The sequence below is a fragment of the Rhopilema esculentum genome, unplaced genomic scaffold, assembly GCF_057945365.1.
Source record: "Rhopilema esculentum isolate cy_ngs unplaced genomic scaffold, ASM5794536v1 HiC_scaffold_30, whole genome shotgun sequence".
NCBI lineage: Eukaryota > Metazoa > Cnidaria > Scyphozoa > Rhizostomeae > Rhizostomatidae > Rhopilema > Rhopilema esculentum.
The window spans coordinates 86,334-105,289 of record NW_028300841.1 but is presented as its reverse complement, the minus strand read 5'-3'; the positions used below and the strand labels follow the sequence as shown (position 1 = coordinate 105,289).

General features: G+C 33.3%; 2 protein-coding genes and 1 long non-coding RNA gene across 9 annotated transcripts; 2 read left to right on the top strand and 1 right to left on the bottom strand.

Annotated features, from left to right (window-relative positions):
• Nucleotides 1-1,145: 1,145 nt before the first annotated feature.
• LOC148957400 (uncharacterized) lies at nucleotides 1,146-3,000 on the top strand. The gene is made up of 2 exons (XR_016145238.1): nucleotides 1,146-1,433; nucleotides 1,825-3,000. It is a non-coding gene; the product is annotated as an uncharacterized LOC148957400 (long non-coding RNA).
• On the bottom strand, nucleotides 1,519-15,880 carry LOC148957398 (uncharacterized). 6 transcript variants are annotated; one of them, XR_016145235.1, is made up of 3 exons: nucleotides 11,901-15,880; nucleotides 11,029-11,075; nucleotides 5,302-5,372 (listed from the first exon to the last, which is right to left on the bottom strand). XR_016145235.1 is itself a non-coding variant. In XM_089115414.1 (3 exons), the coding sequence occupies exons 1-3, from the start codon at nucleotides 11,990-11,992 to the stop codon at nucleotides 7,978-7,980; spliced, it is 729 nt and encodes a 242-aa protein (XP_088971540.1). In that variant the 5' UTR covers nucleotides 11,993-14,057. The 6 variants fall into 6 exon arrangements, 2 of the variants coding, with proteins under 2 accessions (XP_088971539.1, XP_088971540.1); XM_089115414.1 differs by lacking the exon at nucleotides 5,302-5,372 and adding an exon at nucleotides 7,978-8,567 and having other exon boundaries at nucleotides 11,901-14,057; XR_016145234.1 differs by lacking the exon at nucleotides 5,302-5,372 and adding an exon at nucleotides 8,430-8,567.
• Nucleotides 5,825-8,072, top strand: LOC148957399 (uncharacterized). 2 transcript variants are annotated; one of them, XM_089115422.1, is made up of 3 exons: nucleotides 5,825-5,956; nucleotides 6,076-6,505; nucleotides 6,897-8,072. In XM_089115422.1, exons 1-3 carry the CDS (start codon nucleotides 5,829-5,831, stop codon nucleotides 6,900-6,902), a joined length of 564 nt encoding a protein of 187 aa, XP_088971548.1. In that variant the 5' UTR covers nucleotides 5,825-5,828; the 3' UTR covers nucleotides 6,903-8,072. The 2 variants fall into 2 exon arrangements, with proteins under 2 accessions (XP_088971548.1, XP_088971547.1); XM_089115421.1 differs by having other exon boundaries at nucleotides 6,076-8,072.
• Nucleotides 15,881-18,956: the final 3,076 nt, after the last annotated feature.

The window sequence follows — 18,956 nt, the reverse complement described above, 5'->3', positions numbered from 1 at the left end:
TTATACTCAATTAATAAAAAATTGAAGTTATTTTAACTTAAATACCAGTCCAACAAAAATTAAATCAAAGTTGTGAAATATTATTTTTTAAATATATAACCATATCTTTAAGAATATATAAGTTATCTTTGTCGGCTTTAGAAACTTCAATTTCCTTTTGAGAACATTTCTTCTCCAAATCTTCTTTCATTTTTACTGCAAGTTGTAACGCTGTTAAATGTTGGTTGTTTTTCTTCAGAGGATCAACATTAGAACAAGAACTTTCAGAACGTCTCAAAAAATCGCACCAATTGCCAACAGCATAAAAACCATGCAAATGTAAAGAGATTACAGCTTTGTGCAAAACACTATTTCCGTCGTAATCGCAAATAGACAAATCCACCTCTTTGCGAAAAAAATAAGAAGTTAGCAATATTTGCCCCTTCTTTATGGCAATCATTACAGGAGTTTCTCCAACGTTATTTTGCACATTTAAATCCGCATTATTTCTTATAAAAATTTGAAAGAAATATTCCAAAGTTCCCCAATCTTCTTTGTCTTCGTCCCAATATTCACAAACTTTATGCAACAATGTATCTCCTTGTTCATCTCGCTGCATCAAAACTTCCACATTGTCGTGAACTCTCATATTTATGAACAAACGTAATCTCCAATCTAAAAAAGGAGAAATTCTTCTGTCAAAAAGTTCGAAGATATTTCTTTTACTCTTACAGTACCTTTGAAGACCTTCAGTCGGAAAATACAAATCAGGATACTCAAGTTTGTCGTTCATCAAAAACGAACAATCAAGCATTCGAAGTAAAAAAAGCTATCGATTCAGCCTTTACGGACGACGAAGAAGATTTAATTCCGTTATCTTTATTGTCCAAAAGACTACTGACATCGTGAGTATATTTCTTTTCTTTTTACTCTTTTTTAAACTGTTCATTTAGTTTAATTAACTTACACATCTTTTAAAAACACTTTTCAAATTTTTTTTATTAAACTTCAATTTTTCATTTAGACGCTCAAATAAAAGAACATCAACGTCGGAAGACGAATCATCACCCAAAAAGAAATGCGAAGGTTCTGTAACTGCAAATCATGCAGAAATATCAAAAGAGTTCAATCGACTAAAAGAGCTGCTAGAACCTTCATTCCCTTTAATGCCATCAATTCGACCACTCGTCGCTCCAGATATGGATACAGACACTGAAACAACGCTCACGGCAAACGAATCAGCAACAGAAGTAGAAAACTTCAACGAATCTACACCAAAACCAACCAAAGTTACTCCAACAGCCCGAAAATCCTTTCCCGCAGCACGAAGTCCACCTACTCCACTAGCATTCGAGCCGAAAACGCCACCTATTTCAGAACCTGATACAGAACCTCAACAAGAAAGACCAACCCTGAACATCTTTAACTTCAATTTATCTGACGATGTTCCGACTGTGAGTAGAGATTTACCTAACTTCCCTTTTAACATTCGACAAAATGACCGTTTTTTTGAGACTATACAGCAAATTGGCTTAGCTATTGATAATCTAAAAGATTTTTCATTATCTCCTTCTTCTGACGATCATCTTTTTGCTACCTTTTTACCACATTTGACTAATCGACTCGAACCTTTAATGCTGAAATTAACTGGACAGAAATTTGGTATATTTACCAACTTGAAACAACTTTCAATATACTTAATCGATCATTTTATTTTCGACATTCTGAACATTTGCAAATATCTTTTGACGGATCAACTAACAAAATACGAAAACAACGCTGCTCGACTAAAACACCTTAGATCTACTATTAATATTAACTACATTACCAACCCTAATAACCCAGATTTGATTGCCGAATTCAAACGGAGAAGAGCTACACAAATTCAAAACGGCAGTTCAATAAGAGAAATGATGCACACAGTTAACAATGTCACTTCATTAAAAAGAAGTATCATATATGAAGACCCGTTGTTCGATTGTCACGATGCAATAAGAGTAACACTATTGTGCGCAATAGATGAAATCATGTCAAAAACTGCCATGACTGACGCTGAGAAAATCAAAGACATTTTTATTAATACAGTTATGTAAAACCAACTATATATGAACATTTTAACTAAGTAGATTAGTAACTACATTTTTTATTATTGAAGTAACTTTTCTTTATATAAACTTGAAGGCGTTGTAAGAATTGTGATCATTTTGTCTCTATCTTCAATATACTCAACATTTTTTTGCAACAAATCTAAAGCAGTAAAATTTTCGAAATTTCTCAAACTTTCATTCAAAAGTGAATCGCCATAAGAATGAAGTAAACTAACAACAGTTATACAATCATCGTATACTGCCAGATGCAAAACTGACCCTTTTCGATAATTTTGCTTGTTTAAATTGCAGCCACATTCAACCAAAAATTGAATTACTTTGCATTTTCTTTTACGAACAGCAATCATTATAGGAGTTTCGTGATTTATATTTTCTGCTTCAATATCGGCTCCATTTTTTATAAGATGTTTTAATAACCATCTATGTTCCATCCAAGTAGAAACATCCGTTTCTTCAATATTTGGAATTATTCGATGTAGAACAGTATTTCCATACTTATCGCGTTCATTTAAACATGTTGGATCATCTTTTACCATATATATAATTTTATCCAATTGTGAAAGTTTTTTATCAGAAACCAATTTTAACAATTCTGTCAACTCTCCCTTATGTTGAAGCTTTTCCTCAAAATACTGTATTGAGAACTCGTCTTCATCTTTCTTTTCAGAAAAACTCAAAAAAGAACCCATAATTTTAAACTTCAACTTTTTTTTATAAAACTTCAACTAACCTTCAATTTTTTAAAACTTCAAATTTATACTCAATTAATAAAAAATTGAAGTTATTTTAACTTAAATACCAGTCCAACAAAAATTAAATCAAAGTTGTGAAATATTATTTTTTAAATATATAACCATATCTTTAAGAATATATAAGTTATCTTTGTCGGCTTTAGAAACTTCAATTTCCTTTTGAGAACATTTCTTCTCCAAATCTTCTTTCATTTTTACTGCAAGTTGTAACGCTGTTAAATGTTGGTTGTTTTTCTTCAGAGGATCAACATTAGAACAAGAACTTTCAGAACGTCTCAAAAAATCGCACCAATTGCCAACAGCATAAAAACCATGCAAATGTAAAGAGATTACAGCTTTGTGCAAAGCACTATTTCCGTCGTAATCGCAAATAGACAAATCCACCTCTTTGCGAAAAAGATAAGAAGTTAGCAATATTTGCCCCTTCTTTATGGCAATCATTACAGGAGTTTCTCCAACGTTATTTTGCACATTTAAATCCGCATTATTTCTTATAAAAATTTGAAAGAAATATTCCAAAGTTCCCCAATCTTCTTTGTCTTCGTCCCAATATTCACAAACTTTATGCAACAATGTATCTCCTTGTTCATCTCGCTGCATCAAAACTTCCACATTGTCGCGAACTCTCATATTTATGAACAAACGTAATCTCCAATCTAAAAAAGGAGAAATTCTTCTGTCAAAAAGTTTGAAGATATTTCTTTTACTCTTACAGTACCTTTGAAGACCTTCAGTCGGAAAATACAAATCAGGATACTCAAGTTTGTCGTTCGTCTTTTCAGCCATCTCAAGTTTGTTGTTTGTCTTTTCAGTCATCTCAAGAAAAACTAAAAAAAAAAAACCTTACGGACGATCTTTTATACAATTTTGCCTCTGCGGAGCAGCCTACCACGTGGTCTTATACAAGACCCTACGCAGGAGCGCTAGGTTTAATATGCAACAGGTGGAACCCTAGTATACACTACTCTCCAGAAGATAGATTTTCCATCCCAACACCAATTGCACATGCGAAACTTTGCTTTATAGTTCCTAGAGTTTTCTCTATCTTCTTTTTCGCATATGATATGCGTCTATGTTTTGGCATGCCATGGGTTTTTACTGGGGATGCACCTATAGCCATAAGACTATCATTGAGAGCGTCCCTATTTTGTTCTTGAGTAAAGGAGCTTTCCAGTTCACCAATGTCCTTATCCTCGAATGACTTTGAATCAACTTCTATCGTAAGGCCAGTTTCTTTCAGTGTTGCTGTGGCTCTGTCAAAACACTTTCTACACAACTTCCAACCAGGCACTGACTCAATATTATGCTCAGCAAGTTGCCTTGCTAGCAATAGTGATAAAAAATAAAAAAAAGTCTAAACTTCTTAAACGACATTGTCTTACAGTCGTTTTTTCTGTATCCAAAAGCATAAAACCGAACGCAATTCCCATTTTGTAAGGTAGTTGATGTACGGCTGCGTTATATACATCATGTATCGAATTTTCCAAAAACTGCCTAAACTGAACGTTTTCAACATAAGGAATATTTATTTTTATTATGTCTCCGTTTTCTGATTTATGAGAATGTAACATAATTTCCGATGCATTGTCTAAATAAGCATGTTTTACCATATCTCGCCATACCGATCGTACCTTTTTGACAGCGTTCGTTAATATATCTTCCTGCCCTTTTTCTTCGTTATGTTTAGAACTAGACGCCTTCCCTTCACCCAATAAATCACCACTCGTATCATACAATTCCATTAATTTAACTTCTTTATTTACAGCATTTAAAAAAAAATGCTCCTCATGAATTGCATTTATGTCTTCTCTCCAAGGTGCATATAAAAACTTTAATCTATTTACGAACTTTCGAACAGAACATTGTGTAGGAACCGCTTCTATTTGGAATCCCAAACGACCGTGATTTTTAAGCATGTGTTTGTTACACAACATCAAAGAACTAAACTCCAACGGACAATGTTCGCATTTAAAAGATTGTTTACAATGTCTTTCTTGATGAAGAAACAAATCCTTCTTTCGCAAAAAACCATAACCGCAAAAATTACAACAATTCTCCGAATGTTCCTTCGCTATATGGCTACGAAGTTTGTATTTTGATCTAAATTCACACTGACATAAATCGCATTGAAGTGGATTAGTATGAACTTGTGTCTTGTGCTTTCTTAAACTACCAATCTTACGAAAAACTTTACCGCAAATATCACAAACATGTTCCTCGTTGTTTTCGTGATAAATTGTTCGATGTAAAGTCAAAGAACGAACAGTCGGAAAAGATTCGTCACAATAACGACAATGAAAATTCCTCTCATGGTATAATCTCTTATGCTTCGTCAACGTATTCTGTGTTTTTAAAACACTAGAACATAAATCACAAGAAAAGTGCTTCTCTTTAACATGTATATCATAAGACTTATTATCAGGAAATTCTAACGAACATATTTTACAAAAAACCATATTCGTAAAAGTACCTTGTATGATGAACCAATCTCTTTATCTCTTATGAACCTTTGCTCTGGCCCAAGACGCTCTGACTGAATTGAAAAAAGCTCTCGCTTTTATAGCTAGATCGAAGTATTGTATGCTAATTTCAAACTATCTTTAAAAAAGAGACGTCATTATTACTGAACAAAAAAAATTTGAAGTTTTTTCATATTCAAAGCTAAAAAAAAAATCCAAGTTATTCCTTATTTAAAAATTAAAGTTTTTTCAAAAACCAAAATTTGAAGTTCCTTCGAACAACTTCAAATAAAAAACTTGAAGTTTTTTATAAATTTGAAGTTTTTTTCTTATTTGACTTTAAACAATAGACGCTTCTCAATAACCAATCATATGAATGACATTTTAAGATTTAAAATATTAGCCAATAGTAAAGCTCCACATTTAACATCGTTGCGTAATATGTCAATCATTTATAAAACCACTTAACCAACTCCCGAATTCACAAACTGTCACACCAACGATCGTAATTTTGAAAGAAGTCGAAAAAAATGACGAACGAAGCATCAAAAACGAACAATCAAGCATTCGAAGTAAAAAAAGCTATCGATTCAGCCTTTACGGACGACGAAGAAGATTTAATTCCGTTATCTTTATTGTCCAAAAGACTACTGACATCGTGAGTATATTTCTTTTCTTTTTACTCTTTTTTAAACTGTTCATTTAGTTTAATTAACTTACACATCTTTTAAAAACACTTTTCAAATTTTTTTTATTAAACTTCAATTTTTCATTTAGACGCTCAAATAAAAGAACATCAACGTCGGAAGACGAATCATCACCCAAAAAGAAATGCGAAGGTTCTGTAACTGTAAATCATGCAGAAATATCAAAAGAGTTCAATCGACTAAAAGAGCTGCTAGAACCTTCATTCCCTTTAATGCCATCAATTCGACCACTCGTCGCTCCAGATATGGATACAGACACTGAAACAACGCTCACGGCAAACGAATCAGCAACAGAAGTAGAAAACTTCAACGAATCTACACCAAAACCAACCAAAGTTACTCCAACAGCCCGAAAATCCTTTCCCGCAGCACGAAGTCCACCTACTCCACTAGCGTTCGAGCCGCAAACGCCACCTATTTCAGAACCTGATACAGAACCTCAACAAGAAAGACCAACCCTGAACATCTTTAACTTCAATTTATCTGACGATGTTCCGACTGTGAGTAGAGATTTACCTAACTTCCCTTTTAACATTCGACAAAATGACCGTTTTTTTGAGACTTTACAGCAAATTGGCTTAGCTATTGATAATCTAAAAGATTTTTCATTATCTCCTTCTTCTGACGATCATCTTTTTGCTACCTTTTTACCACATTTGACTAATCGACTCGAACCTTTAATGCTGAAATTAACTGGACAGAAATTTGGTATATTTACCAACTTGAAACAACTTTCAATATACTTAATCGATCATTTTATTTTCGACATTCTGAACATTTGCAAATATCTTTTGACGGATCAACTAACAAAATACGAAAACAACGCTGCTCGACTAAAACACCTTAGATCTACTATTAATATTAACTACATTACCAACCCTAATAACCCAGATTTGATTGCCGAATACAAACGGAGAAGAGCTACACAAATTCAAAACGGCAGTTCAATAAGAGAAATGATGCACACAGTTAACAATGTCACTTCATTAAAAAGAAGTATCATATATGAAGACCCGTTGTTCGATTGTCACGATGCAATAAGAGTAACACTATTGTGCGCAATAGATGAAATCATGTCAAAAACTGCCATGACTGACGCTGAGAAAATCAAAGACATTTTTATTAATACAGTTATGTAAAACCAACTATATATGAACATTTTAACTAAGTAGATTAGTAACTACATTTTTTATTATTGAAGTAACTTTTCTTTATATAAACTTGAAGGCGTTGTAAGAATTGTGATCATTTTGTCTCTATCTTCAATATACTCAACATTTTTTTGCAACAAATCTAAAGCAGTAAAATTTTCGAAATTTCTCAAACTTTCATTCAAAAGTGAATCGCCATAAGAATGAAGTAAACTAACAACAGTTATACAATCATCGTATACTGACAGATGCAAAACTGACCCTTTTTGATAATTTTGCTTGTTTAAATTGCAGCCACATTCAACCAAAAATTGAATTACTTTGCATTTTCTTTTACGAACAGCAATCATTATAGGAGTTTCGTGATTTATATTTTCTGCTTCAATATCGGCTCCATTTTTTATAAGATGTTTTAATAACCATCTATGTTCCATCCAAGTAGAAACATCCGTTTCTTCAATATTTGGAATTATTCGATGTAGAACAGTATTTCCATACTTATCGCGTTCATTTAAACATGTTGGATCATCTTTTACCATATATATAATTTTATCCAATTGTGAAAGTTTTTTATCAGAAACCAATTTTAACAATTCTGTCAACTCTCCCTTATGTTGAAGCTTTTCCTCAAAATACTGTATTGAGAACTCGTCTTCATCTTTCTTTTCAGAAAAACTCAAAAAAGAACCCATAATTTTAAACTTCAACTTTTTTTTATAAAACTTCAACTAACCTTCAATTTTTTAAAACTTCAAATTTATACTCAATTAATAAAAAATTGAAGTTATTTTAACTTAAATACCAGTCCAACAAAAATTAAATCAAAGTTGTGAAATATTATTTTTTAAATATATAACCATATCTTTAAGAATATATAAGTTATCTTTGTCGGCTTTAGAAACTTCAATTTCCTTTTGAGAACATTTCTTCTCCAAATCTTCTTTCATTTTTACTGCAAGTTGTAACGCTGTTAAATGTTGGTTGTTTTTCTTCAGAGGATCAACATTAGAACAAGAACTTTCAGAACGTCTCAAAAAATCGCACCAATTGCCAACAGCATAAAAACCATGCAAATGTAAAGAGATTACAGCTTTGTGCAAAACACTATTTCCGTCGTAATCGCAAATAGACAAATCCACCTCTTTGCGAAAAAAATAAGAAGTTAGCAATATTTGCCCCTTCTTTATGGCAATCATTACAGGAGTTTCTCCAACGTTATTTTGCACATTTAAATCCGCATTATTTCTTATAAAAATTTGAAAGAAATATTCCAAAGTTCCCCAATCTTCTTTGTCTTCGTCCCAATATTCACAAACTTTATGCAACAATGTATCTCCTTGTTCATCTCGCTGCATCAAAACTTCCACATTGTCGCGAACTCTCATATTTATGAACAAACGTAATCTCCAATCTAAAAAAGGAGAAATTCTTCTGTCAAAAAGTTCGAAGATATTTCTTTTACTCTTACAGTACCTTTGAAGACCTTCAGTCGGAAAATACAAATCAGGATACTCAAGTTTGTCGTTCGTCTTTTCAGCCATCTCAAGTTTGTTGTTCGTCTTTTCAGTCATCTCAAGAAAAACTAAAAAAAAAAACCTTACGGACGATCTTTTATACAATTTTGCCTCTGCGGAGCAGCCTACCACGTGGTCTTATACAAGACCCTACGCAGGAGCGCTAGGTTTAATATGCAACAGGTGGAACCCTAGTATACACTACTCTCCAGAAGATAGATTTTCCATCCCAACACCAATTGCACATGCGAAACTTTGCTTTATAGTTCCTAGAGTTTTCTCTATCTTCTTTTTCGCATATGATATGCGTCTATGTTTTGGCATGCCATGGGTTTTTACTGGGGATGCACCTATAGCCATAAGACTATCATTGAGAGCGTCCCTATTTTGTTCTTGAGTAAAGGAGCTATCCAGTTCACCAATGTCCTTATCCTCGAATGACTTTGAATCAACTTCTATCGTAAGGCCAGTTTCTTTCAGTGTTGCTGTGGCTCTGTCAAAACACTTTCTACACAACTTCCAACCAGGCACTGACTCAATATTATGCTCAGCAAGTTGCCTTGCTAGCAATAGTGATATTTTATGGCCACCCTTCACCAACTTGGTATGAACATTGAATATGTTGCAGCACTTTGTATGTTGGCTTTCAAATGCAGAACCCTACTTAGCTTCATTATGAAAGCAAATATGTTTCACCTCATCTGCGCCCCTTAATCCAGCTCAATATAATAAAACACTACACACCTCAGGATCTAACTCAGACATAATTTTCATTCCATTCTTCCGAACAAAATGTGTTTTATGACATTCTTCTTTCAAGTGAATACCAAAATCGCATTTTTCCATTGTCAACTCAGATAAAAAAGTCTGAACTTCTTAAACGACACAGAAAACTAAAGTTGACAATTCAGAGTCTCAGTAATTCCATCAAGCAGTGAAGACATACCAGGAAAAACAACCCATTAAGAACTTCCTGCAGCAGTGCTTTAGCAATAGTGTCAAGGAAACAGATGATTATCAGCTTCCTGAATAACCAATTAAGGTGTCATCAAGGGCTATTCGAATATACTTCAACAAAGCGGGGGTGTGAACACAAGGAAATTATTGAATTTGAAGGCAAATAATAAAGAGCTCAAGAATGATGCAGATTGAAAAAAACGGGGGAAGTTCTAGCGATAGTGACAGCGATAGAAGAGGTTCTGTACAGTTTTTTCCCAAATGTTTTAAATTACATTTGATAGCAGGTCAGAAGTAGGGGAGGGGGAGAGGGGGCTGACAGATAAAAAAGGTAGCAAAACACACCCTTCCACACTTCCTTTGAAAGTATTACCTTTGCAAATCTAAAATTGGCAGAATATATGATATAAGCCCTGAATATAACAAAATAGCACCAGAAAAGTGGAAATATAAATGAAACTTAAAATAAAATCTAAAGGAATCCAAGTTAGAAGAGCAATCCTGCCTCGTGTCATATATTAAACCAATTTCTAAGCAATAAAGATATAAATTATAAAAGAATGAAAACCCAATGGTATGTTTAATATGAGGATTATTCCAGTCTTTGTACTTCAACATGAGATTATACTTCAACATACAAACGATAGTATGCTGTTAAGTCTGTCAGCTTTGATAAGGTTCTGATTAAAGACTATGTAGTTTAAAATCAAACCAAATATCTGTGTATTCAATAACGTTTTAAAGCATAATAACTTTGACCCAGAAAACAAGTTCTGTGAATATTGTCATGTGATGTGCATTGATTAATCATATGCAAACAATGAAAATGACAATTCGCTAAAAATTACATGTTTTCCATATTTGAATATTTTAAAAAATGTGCAAAGGCAATTGATAGATCACCTATTTTTAGATTCCCCAACTCATATAGATTCAAAATATGTACAAGTTAATCCAAAAAGAGGTCATAGACATCAACATTTTTAGCACTTTGCATGTAGTGGTTTTTGGTGTTTTTGCAGCATATAAAAACGGTTTTCAGCATAGGATAAATGTATTTTCACACAAAGCAGAGTGATTCTGACCACATATTTGAATTCTACAGCTTTAATCACCTCTAGTCACCAAATTTCAGCAGATTATGACAGAAATTTATAACACAGTTACCATTTAAACATTCACTGCACAGAAATTTTAAGCTGTAACGGTTCACTATTTACACTGAAACCTAGTCAACTTCAAATACCCATATTTCCTAAACGGTTTGTCATTTTAAGATGAAATTTTGAATTGCTTTATATCATACTCATATCTCCATTTGTGACAAAAATCAGCAAGACTTGAGAAAGTGGGTTACAAAAGTTGGAAAAATCTGATGATTTGATATGGAATGACTCATACCATTGATTTCTGTAGCTGAAAGGACAGGCATGTTGATCTTCTTTTGACTTGAAAAAGAAAAAAAGAATGTATAAGCATTGACAGCTGGATCTCTAACTTTTAAAGATATATTATAAAGAAAATAAGTACTATATTCCCCACAAACATTACTGCTGTCGTCTTAAATTTGAGGATCAAAATATCTAATTGTTTGACTAGTTTTAAACCTTTTTGCATCCTCTCTAGCTTGTTTCAAAGTACTCGCAGTCATATGTTTGACAGCTGATCTAATGTTAAAATCGTATAAAACCAAATAATAATATAGTGTTCTAACAAGATGTTGAAATTCGGAAAAATAATTTATTGGGTTTTCTTTCGTAAGAATCGAAAAATATGACATTCCAAGTCTATCACAGTATAAAGCTTGCCAATGTAATCCACCATTTTGATGGTCACCAGTATTTAGAAAAAACCCAATTGGGAAACTTTTATCATTTATTATCTTGTAAAAATGTTGTTATGACGAAGGTTTTTATTGACTGAAATTGTGTAATATTTGTATACAGTCATCTTCTGCAAACCCGCCTCCATATTCTTTTTCTAGATCAGGTGTTGAAGAAAGATATTTCAATATTTGAATAATCTCTATTTGCAACGCATACTATTTACTGCTTAGTGAGTTTGTCAAAGATTCATCCAAAAGTGGAACATTATATAAAGATGCGAATAATTTACTGTCCTCAATCTTTTCACAATCAGTCATAAATGATTCATATTTATCAGTCCATTTTGGACTTGGAAGAGGTGTCAAACACATCATTTTGACGTCTCGTAAATATTCTAGTAGTTGTATTTTTAACAAAAACGTGTTACGAGTAATAACTTCTAACAACCTTTCAATAGATAACGTTTCATCTTCAAGTTCTTCTCGAGAATCGAATCCATAACCATCCTTCACCATAGATGATAGTGACAACTTCGCCATTACATCGAACTACAGTAAAAGTTTTAGTAACAATGCTGGTTTTTCTGAACATCAAAGCAGCAACATGGTGACTCTCATGCACAATTTTTCAAGAGGGTTGAAAGGCAAATGCTTTTTCTAAGAAAATAGTGAAAAGAAAACTAAATACAATTCAAAATATCTTCTAGTTACTATCCAGTGTCATACTATGTTTTATCATTATTATTTCTTGTGAGACTATTGCTAGAAAATGAAGCATTTTGTATAAAATGCTGGTATCTAACAACATCACAATCAATTAATGTGTGTATAATCGAGATAAGCTGATTAATTATTGAATCACTGGGATGAAAACCAGATTATTTTCCTTCACTGGCTTTCTGGGTCAAGTTTTGTATGACAAATAATAACTGTGTACATTTATAAACCATAATTAGAAAACACATACATGATCAAACAAATTTTTCTCTAGAATATTCGCTGCCCTTCGGCAGCCTCCTCAGTAAGAATCGAGTTAGACTCTTGCATTCTACTAAAGGTCGTTGTTTTTCGGCTCCATTGATTTGCTGCATCAAATTTTATTTCTTTGTTGCGTAGACTGTTTGAATTACACCATTCTTCATTGCTGCTTAGTTCCTAGTTTAATTCTTTAATAAATACAGCCTATGTTACTTGTGTAGCATTGCATCATTGCCACAAGGCGCAAGTATTTTAATTGTTTATTTTGCTGTGGTGTTTTTCTTCAACGTGCTTGTGGAAAATTGAGGTTTTGTCGCCTGCCTCATATTTAGCTAAATGTTTGTTTATTCTTTTTCCTATGCTTCTCGCCGTTTCACCAATCATTATTTTCTTGTTTGGTACACCCTTGGCATTTCATTCGGTAGACAACACCTTACAGTTAACACCCGAGTCCAGTTGGCATACTTTGCATTTGTCCTAATTGCATGTTGGTTTTCGAAACGGATAAGATTTAGCCAGTGATTTAGCCAATTTTTCCCGCTAATATACCTAATTCTTCAACTGCATGGCCTTGTGATAACGTACAAAATGCTGGAGATGAAAAGAAATCTTACAATGTCTGCATTATTCAGTGCAAAGAAAAGCAAACTCCAAAAAAAGATGCAACATATTCAAGCGCGTCGAGTCCTTCGTAGGCCACGGTTGCCAATGGCCGTACAGACCATTGGCCGTAAAGATGTGCCAGAATACTGCTGGAAGAAGAATTTTCGTATGTCAAGAATTTCGTTCATGAGCCTGGCTGATGAACTGAGACCTTCTATTGGGCCTAGAAATGGCAGCCCAAACTATCGAGGTCTCACAACTGACAAAAAGCTGGCAATCACCTTATCTCAATTACCTCAAAGAAACAAGCTCTCTATGGATGACTGCTAACACTTTTGGGATACATCAATGCACAGTTTAAAGGACAGTTTATTGTGTTTGTTCTGCAATTTGCATAAATTTAGGACCAAAATATTTACATTTGCCTAGAGATATGTGACATTAAGTTTCAGAATTCGAACTGAAATTTGGCATGATTCAGGCATTTGGGTGCATAGATGGGACCCATATTCCTATGAAGAGACCTATAAGAAACTCCCAAGACTATTTCAACTATAAACAGTTCTTCTCATTAAACATCCAAGCAGTTAGTGATGCTAATGGCCAGTTTGTCAATGTCGAGTGCAAGTGGCCTGGATCAATTCATGATGCCAAGGTTTTTGCCAATTCAGATATCAACGTGAAACTTTACAGAGCTCAGCTTCCCCTGAAGTTTAGCACTGTTCTTCCTGGATTCGAGGCAGTCCCAGACGATCTTATTGGTGATAAAGCTTATCCCTTAACCCCTTTCTGCATGAAAGAGTACCAAACTTGTGCAAGCAATGAAGACGTTTTATTCAATACCATGCTCAGGTTCGCAAGAAACCAAATAGAATGTGCCTTTGGACGCTTCAAGGCCAGGTGGAGATTTCTAACTCGTATTGTGGATATTAGGGTGGAAATGGTGCCCACAGTTGTTTTATACTTCACAATTATTGTGAAAGGAATGGAAACTGCATCGATGAGGAAGAAATTCAGTCTTCAGTACTTAGAAATCAAATAGAAGAAAGGTGGTTACCCAACACTCCTAATCCAGTATACTAAAGCAATAATGCTGAAGGGGAATATGTTCCATCAATTCTAAAGAACTATGTTAAACAAAATTTTTAACTCATCTGCCAAATCTTTCATATAATCTCCAATGTCTTCATATTTAATATTCGCGTGTTTGATGATCGGTGCAAAATCCTCAAAGTGCTTTTTCAAATGCTCCGGACAATGAATATCACAAACAACAATTCCGTTGATTTGTCCCGCGACTAACATATCCTTCACATATTCAGTTGGTACATAGTCACTTCCAGTATCGGAATAAAATTTCATCTTATCTTCATACGATCTCTTTTCGTCTACAAAATCTTTGTATCCACACATGTTATTCCTATAATGATCTCGTATTTTACACTCCATTTTTAAAGTTACTTTCAAATTTCGAGACTTTTCTAAAAAAGTTTTTCTAATTTTGTCTATTTTTCGAATTTGTACAGCATTCATAACAACCATTTTTTTTGTTGCTTTATCCCAACGATTGAACGTAACATAGTCGTATTTATTACATCTTTCGCAAGCGTGATAATAGCAGCCTTGAAACTCAAAAACACGTCTTTCTCCCTTTAAATAACCGTCCACATAAATACATTTCGGAGGTTCTATTCCAATATCATTTATAGTATATAATTCTTTCAGTATTTCTTGCTCATATTTAGTAAAAACGATTTTATGATTTCTGAGAATTATATTTTCGGTGTAAATCTCTTTCTGTATAAAATCAAAATAGTCTTCTTCTGTTTGACTTTGTACTTTCGAACTAGTAACTTTCCTTTTCCTTTCTGTCATCAACAGATCACTTTGGAATGTGTGACTTGTGTAATTATAAGTAAAATCGGTACTCTTTCGAATTAAAAAATTTGGAATACCAGGATTAACGTACAATGACGGTTTTCCGACAAACTGTCCTTCGCCAAGGCACCACAAGTAAAGTGAATTCGAATCATATCCAACAATATACGGATGCTTTTTACTATTCTCCCTTGTAAAAATTATCGACTGCCCGCCAACTTCCAATTGTTTTACTATATTAATTATTTCCATGTCATTTAAATAATACATCGAGCCTTTGTACATATAACGCGATAAAATCTTCTTCGCTAAACCAGGTAACGAAATACCGTTGGCAAACATGTCCACATGATTATCTCTCAATTCCTTTGCATAATTTTGGATAGCTTTAGCAAACGGGACAACATCCATAAGATTGTAAAAACGCAATAAATCCTTCAACGTTTTAAAACCCAATTCACGCCATTTTTTTTTAATCATTTCGTATTGTTCAAGTCCGGATAATGGTAAATTTGCATCGACTTTTCTGACTTCTTCTGGAGTTGTATTTAGAAGCATTTTTTTAACTTTGTAATTTTTTTCCAAATAGGTGAAATACTCTTCCTCTAACACATTCCCCTGTTTCAACGTGCTATAAAACGATTCATAAGGAGGGAGACAAGTTTCTTTTAATACATCATAACTTGACATGTATTCGTATGGGAAAAAAAACTTTTCCATTTTAAATTCTGCAGCAAAAGACTGTATAAAATTTCGTAAACTAAATCCTGGCGCTAAAAATTGCATCAAATCTAACAATTTGAACCGTCCGTGTTGGATTCTTACGCTCATTTCTATATATTTGTTCTGCTTTTTTATTACGAATAAATCTTTCCCATTTGTCTTTTGATTATTGATATCTTCAATGTTGCTAAAATTTAATCCTTTTTCTTTTAAAACTTGTATTAACTCCTTCTTTATTAACGGAATATCATACACGCTACTGTTGAACCCAAAAACAGGAAGTGTAGATATATAATCCAAAAATCTTTTAAACATGCGAATTTGCGGTGTATAACATTCAATCAACGTCATTGGATATTTACCGATCTTTTCCATTATTTCCATTTCTTTCGACATTGTAACCAAATCATCATCCGACATATTTTTTTCTTTTAAAGTAGAGCTCACACTTACAAATCCGTTAAAAAAACTCCCCTCACCTTCTTCCTCCTCATCGTCAATCGCGCTTATAAAGTCATCATTGTGGAGATAATTTAGCTCCTCAGTAGTAAATTTAATAAGTATCTTTCTTTTGGCAAAATATCTCTTTATATATAAAATAATTTCTCTATATCTACAAAATTCCATTTCTTTATTTAATTTCACCAATTCTTCCAGATCATCGACGAAAAAATTTATCAATTCTCTCGGATTTTCAGATATGCGAAATACAGTAGAATAACCATTTTCATCTGGTTGTAAATGATCAATATGCTCTGTTGTCAAATTGCTGCATATTGCGTACGACAAAGGTATATTTTCAAACACGTATTCCTCCCCATCTATAGTCAAATCAGCGGAGTTCTCTTTGAACATTTGCGAAGAAATTATAGAATCGCCGTCATCAGAAAAAACAAACTCCTCGTCGTACAATTCTTGCATAACTTCTCTCTCTGTCAAAAAATGTTCTTCAGCTTCCTTTTTTAATCTTTCGTTTTCTTCAGTTTCATCAAAAAAGCCGTCTCTTATACTCTTTAATCTCCGATTTTTTAATTCACTCAAAGTCGTTCTTTTAAGCAAACTCTCAAAATCGTAACAAACCATATTTCTTTTAAAATACATGTTATTATTATTTTCATTGTTATCAATGTCGTTATTCTCGTCTTTTACAATATCTTTTAATAGTTCATCCGGCAAATGAAACATTTTTTTCAACATTTCAGGAAAAAGTTCATGAACATCAACAACTCCAGTAGCGCTAATAAGGGTTACATCTGTATTGCAACGTGTTATTTTTTTGCCGCTTCCAGCTCTATGTCGTAACAAACTTTTCATCCACGTAAAATTCTGTCCGCATACCAGACAACTAATATTGTCCATCAAAAGTCTTTTCTTAATAACCAAATAATAATGCTGATTAAACAAAATCAAGTTAATATTCATTTTCTTCTCGAAAATAAGTCGGTTCGAAGATTTTGACAATAAAGCCATTTTCACTCTACCTTTCGAAACCTTAGGAATAAAAACCATGATCTTACACTTAAACAAAAACTCCATAGCAGGCATGACTTTAACAGATACACCTTGGAAAGTTAATATTTGTTCTGGAGTAAGCTTGTACACTTCAGCATACATCCTAAATAGTTCAGCCGTTTTATCTTCAATTAGCGTTTTTATATGAGTATTTTCGCCTTTCCGCATTATCAAATTCTCCAATTTTATTTCCTTATCAACTAATAGTATTGAAACAGCTATCATCCTGAAAAAACATTTATTATCATTTACGACTCCACCAACATTTCTTTGCAGGTCCCTTTTTAATCCTTTAAATATTTTGTTTGTTCTTAATCCCGCTTTTAAAAAAGAACGTATTTTTGTTAAATCCTTTTCTGTTTCAGAATCTTTAAAATCTGATTTTTCAACATTTTCTTGAACATCACAATCGCTTTCGTTTTCGTCTAAATCGTCACCATCATCCTCATCTTCAGCTTCTAATAAAAGAAAATCATTCTTTTCGATATCGCTTTCATCTTCGAAATCTTCGTCATCATCTTCATCATCATCTTCATCATCCGAACTCTCGTCTTCGCTACTCCGACCTCCCAAATCGTCCATTTTGTCGTCGTTCATTTTAAATATTGATATTTTCATATTTGTTATTCGTAAAATATGCACTCGATACGAATAAAACATTCTCCGAACCAAGTCGAAATAGTTTTGTTTATATAAATCTTCGATAACAGAATCTGCGTCATTTTTGTTTTTTATAACGAAAAGATTCGGAACTTGATGAAGAATATCTTTATTTTGCGGTGTTCTAGTTAAATGTTCATCAACATACCAATGTCTTACAGTCGTTTTTTCTGTATCCAAAAGCATAAAACCGAACGCAATTCCCATTTTGTAAGGTAGTTGATGTACGGCTGCGTTATATACATCATGTATCGAATTTTCCAAAAACTTCCTAAACTGAACGTTTTCAACATAAGGAATATTTATTTTTATTATGTCTCCGTTTTCTGATTTATGAGAATGTAACATAATTTCCGATGCATTGTCTAAATAAGCCTGTTTTACCATATCTCGCCATACCGATCGTACCTTTTTGACAGCGTTCGTTAATATATCTTCCTGCCCTTTTTCTTCGTTATGTTTAGAACTAGACGCCTTCCCTTCACCCAATAAATCACCACTCGTATCATACAATTCCATTAATTTAACTTCTTTATTTACAGCATTTAAAAAAAAATGCTCCTCATGAATTGCATTTATGTCTTCTCTCCAAGGTTCATATAAAAACTTTAATCTATTTACGAACTTTCGAACAGAACATTGTGTAGGAACCGCTTCTATTTGGAATCCCAAACGACCGTGATTTTTAAGCATGTGTTTGTTACACAACATCAAAGAACTAAACTCCAACGGACAATGTTCGCATTTAAAAGATTGTTTACAATGTCTTTCTTGATGAAGAAACAAATCCTTCTTTCGCAAAAAACCCTAACCGCAAAAATTACAACAATTCTCCGAATGTTCCTTCGCTATATGGCTACGAAGTTTGTATTTTGATCTAAATTCACACTGACATAAATCGCATTGAAGTGGATTAGTATGAACTTGTGTCTTGTGCTTTCTTAAACTACCAATCTTACGAAAAACTTTACCGCAAATATCACAAACATGTTCCTCGTTGTTTTCGTGATAAATTGTTCGATGTAAAGTCAAAGAACGAACAGTCGGAAAAGATTCGTCACAATAACGACAATGAAAATTCCTCTCATGGTATAATCTCTTATGCTTCGTCAACGTATTCTGTGTTTTTAAAACACTAGAACATAAATCA

Excerpts from the sequence above, each read along its gene's own strand:
- LOC148957399 (XM_089115421.1), top strand. The coding sequence starts at position 5,829 with ATGACGAACGAAGCATCAAAAACGAACAATCAAGCATTCGAAGTAAAA. Across the intron at positions 5,957-6,075 it reads TCCAAAAGACTACTGACATC|ACGCTCAAATAAAAGAACAT; the intron begins GTGAGTATATTT and ends TTTTTCATTTAG.
- LOC148957398 (XM_089115413.1), bottom strand. The coding sequence starts at position 5,295 with ATGGTTTTTTGTAAAATATGTTCGTTAGAATTTCCTGATAATAAGTCT.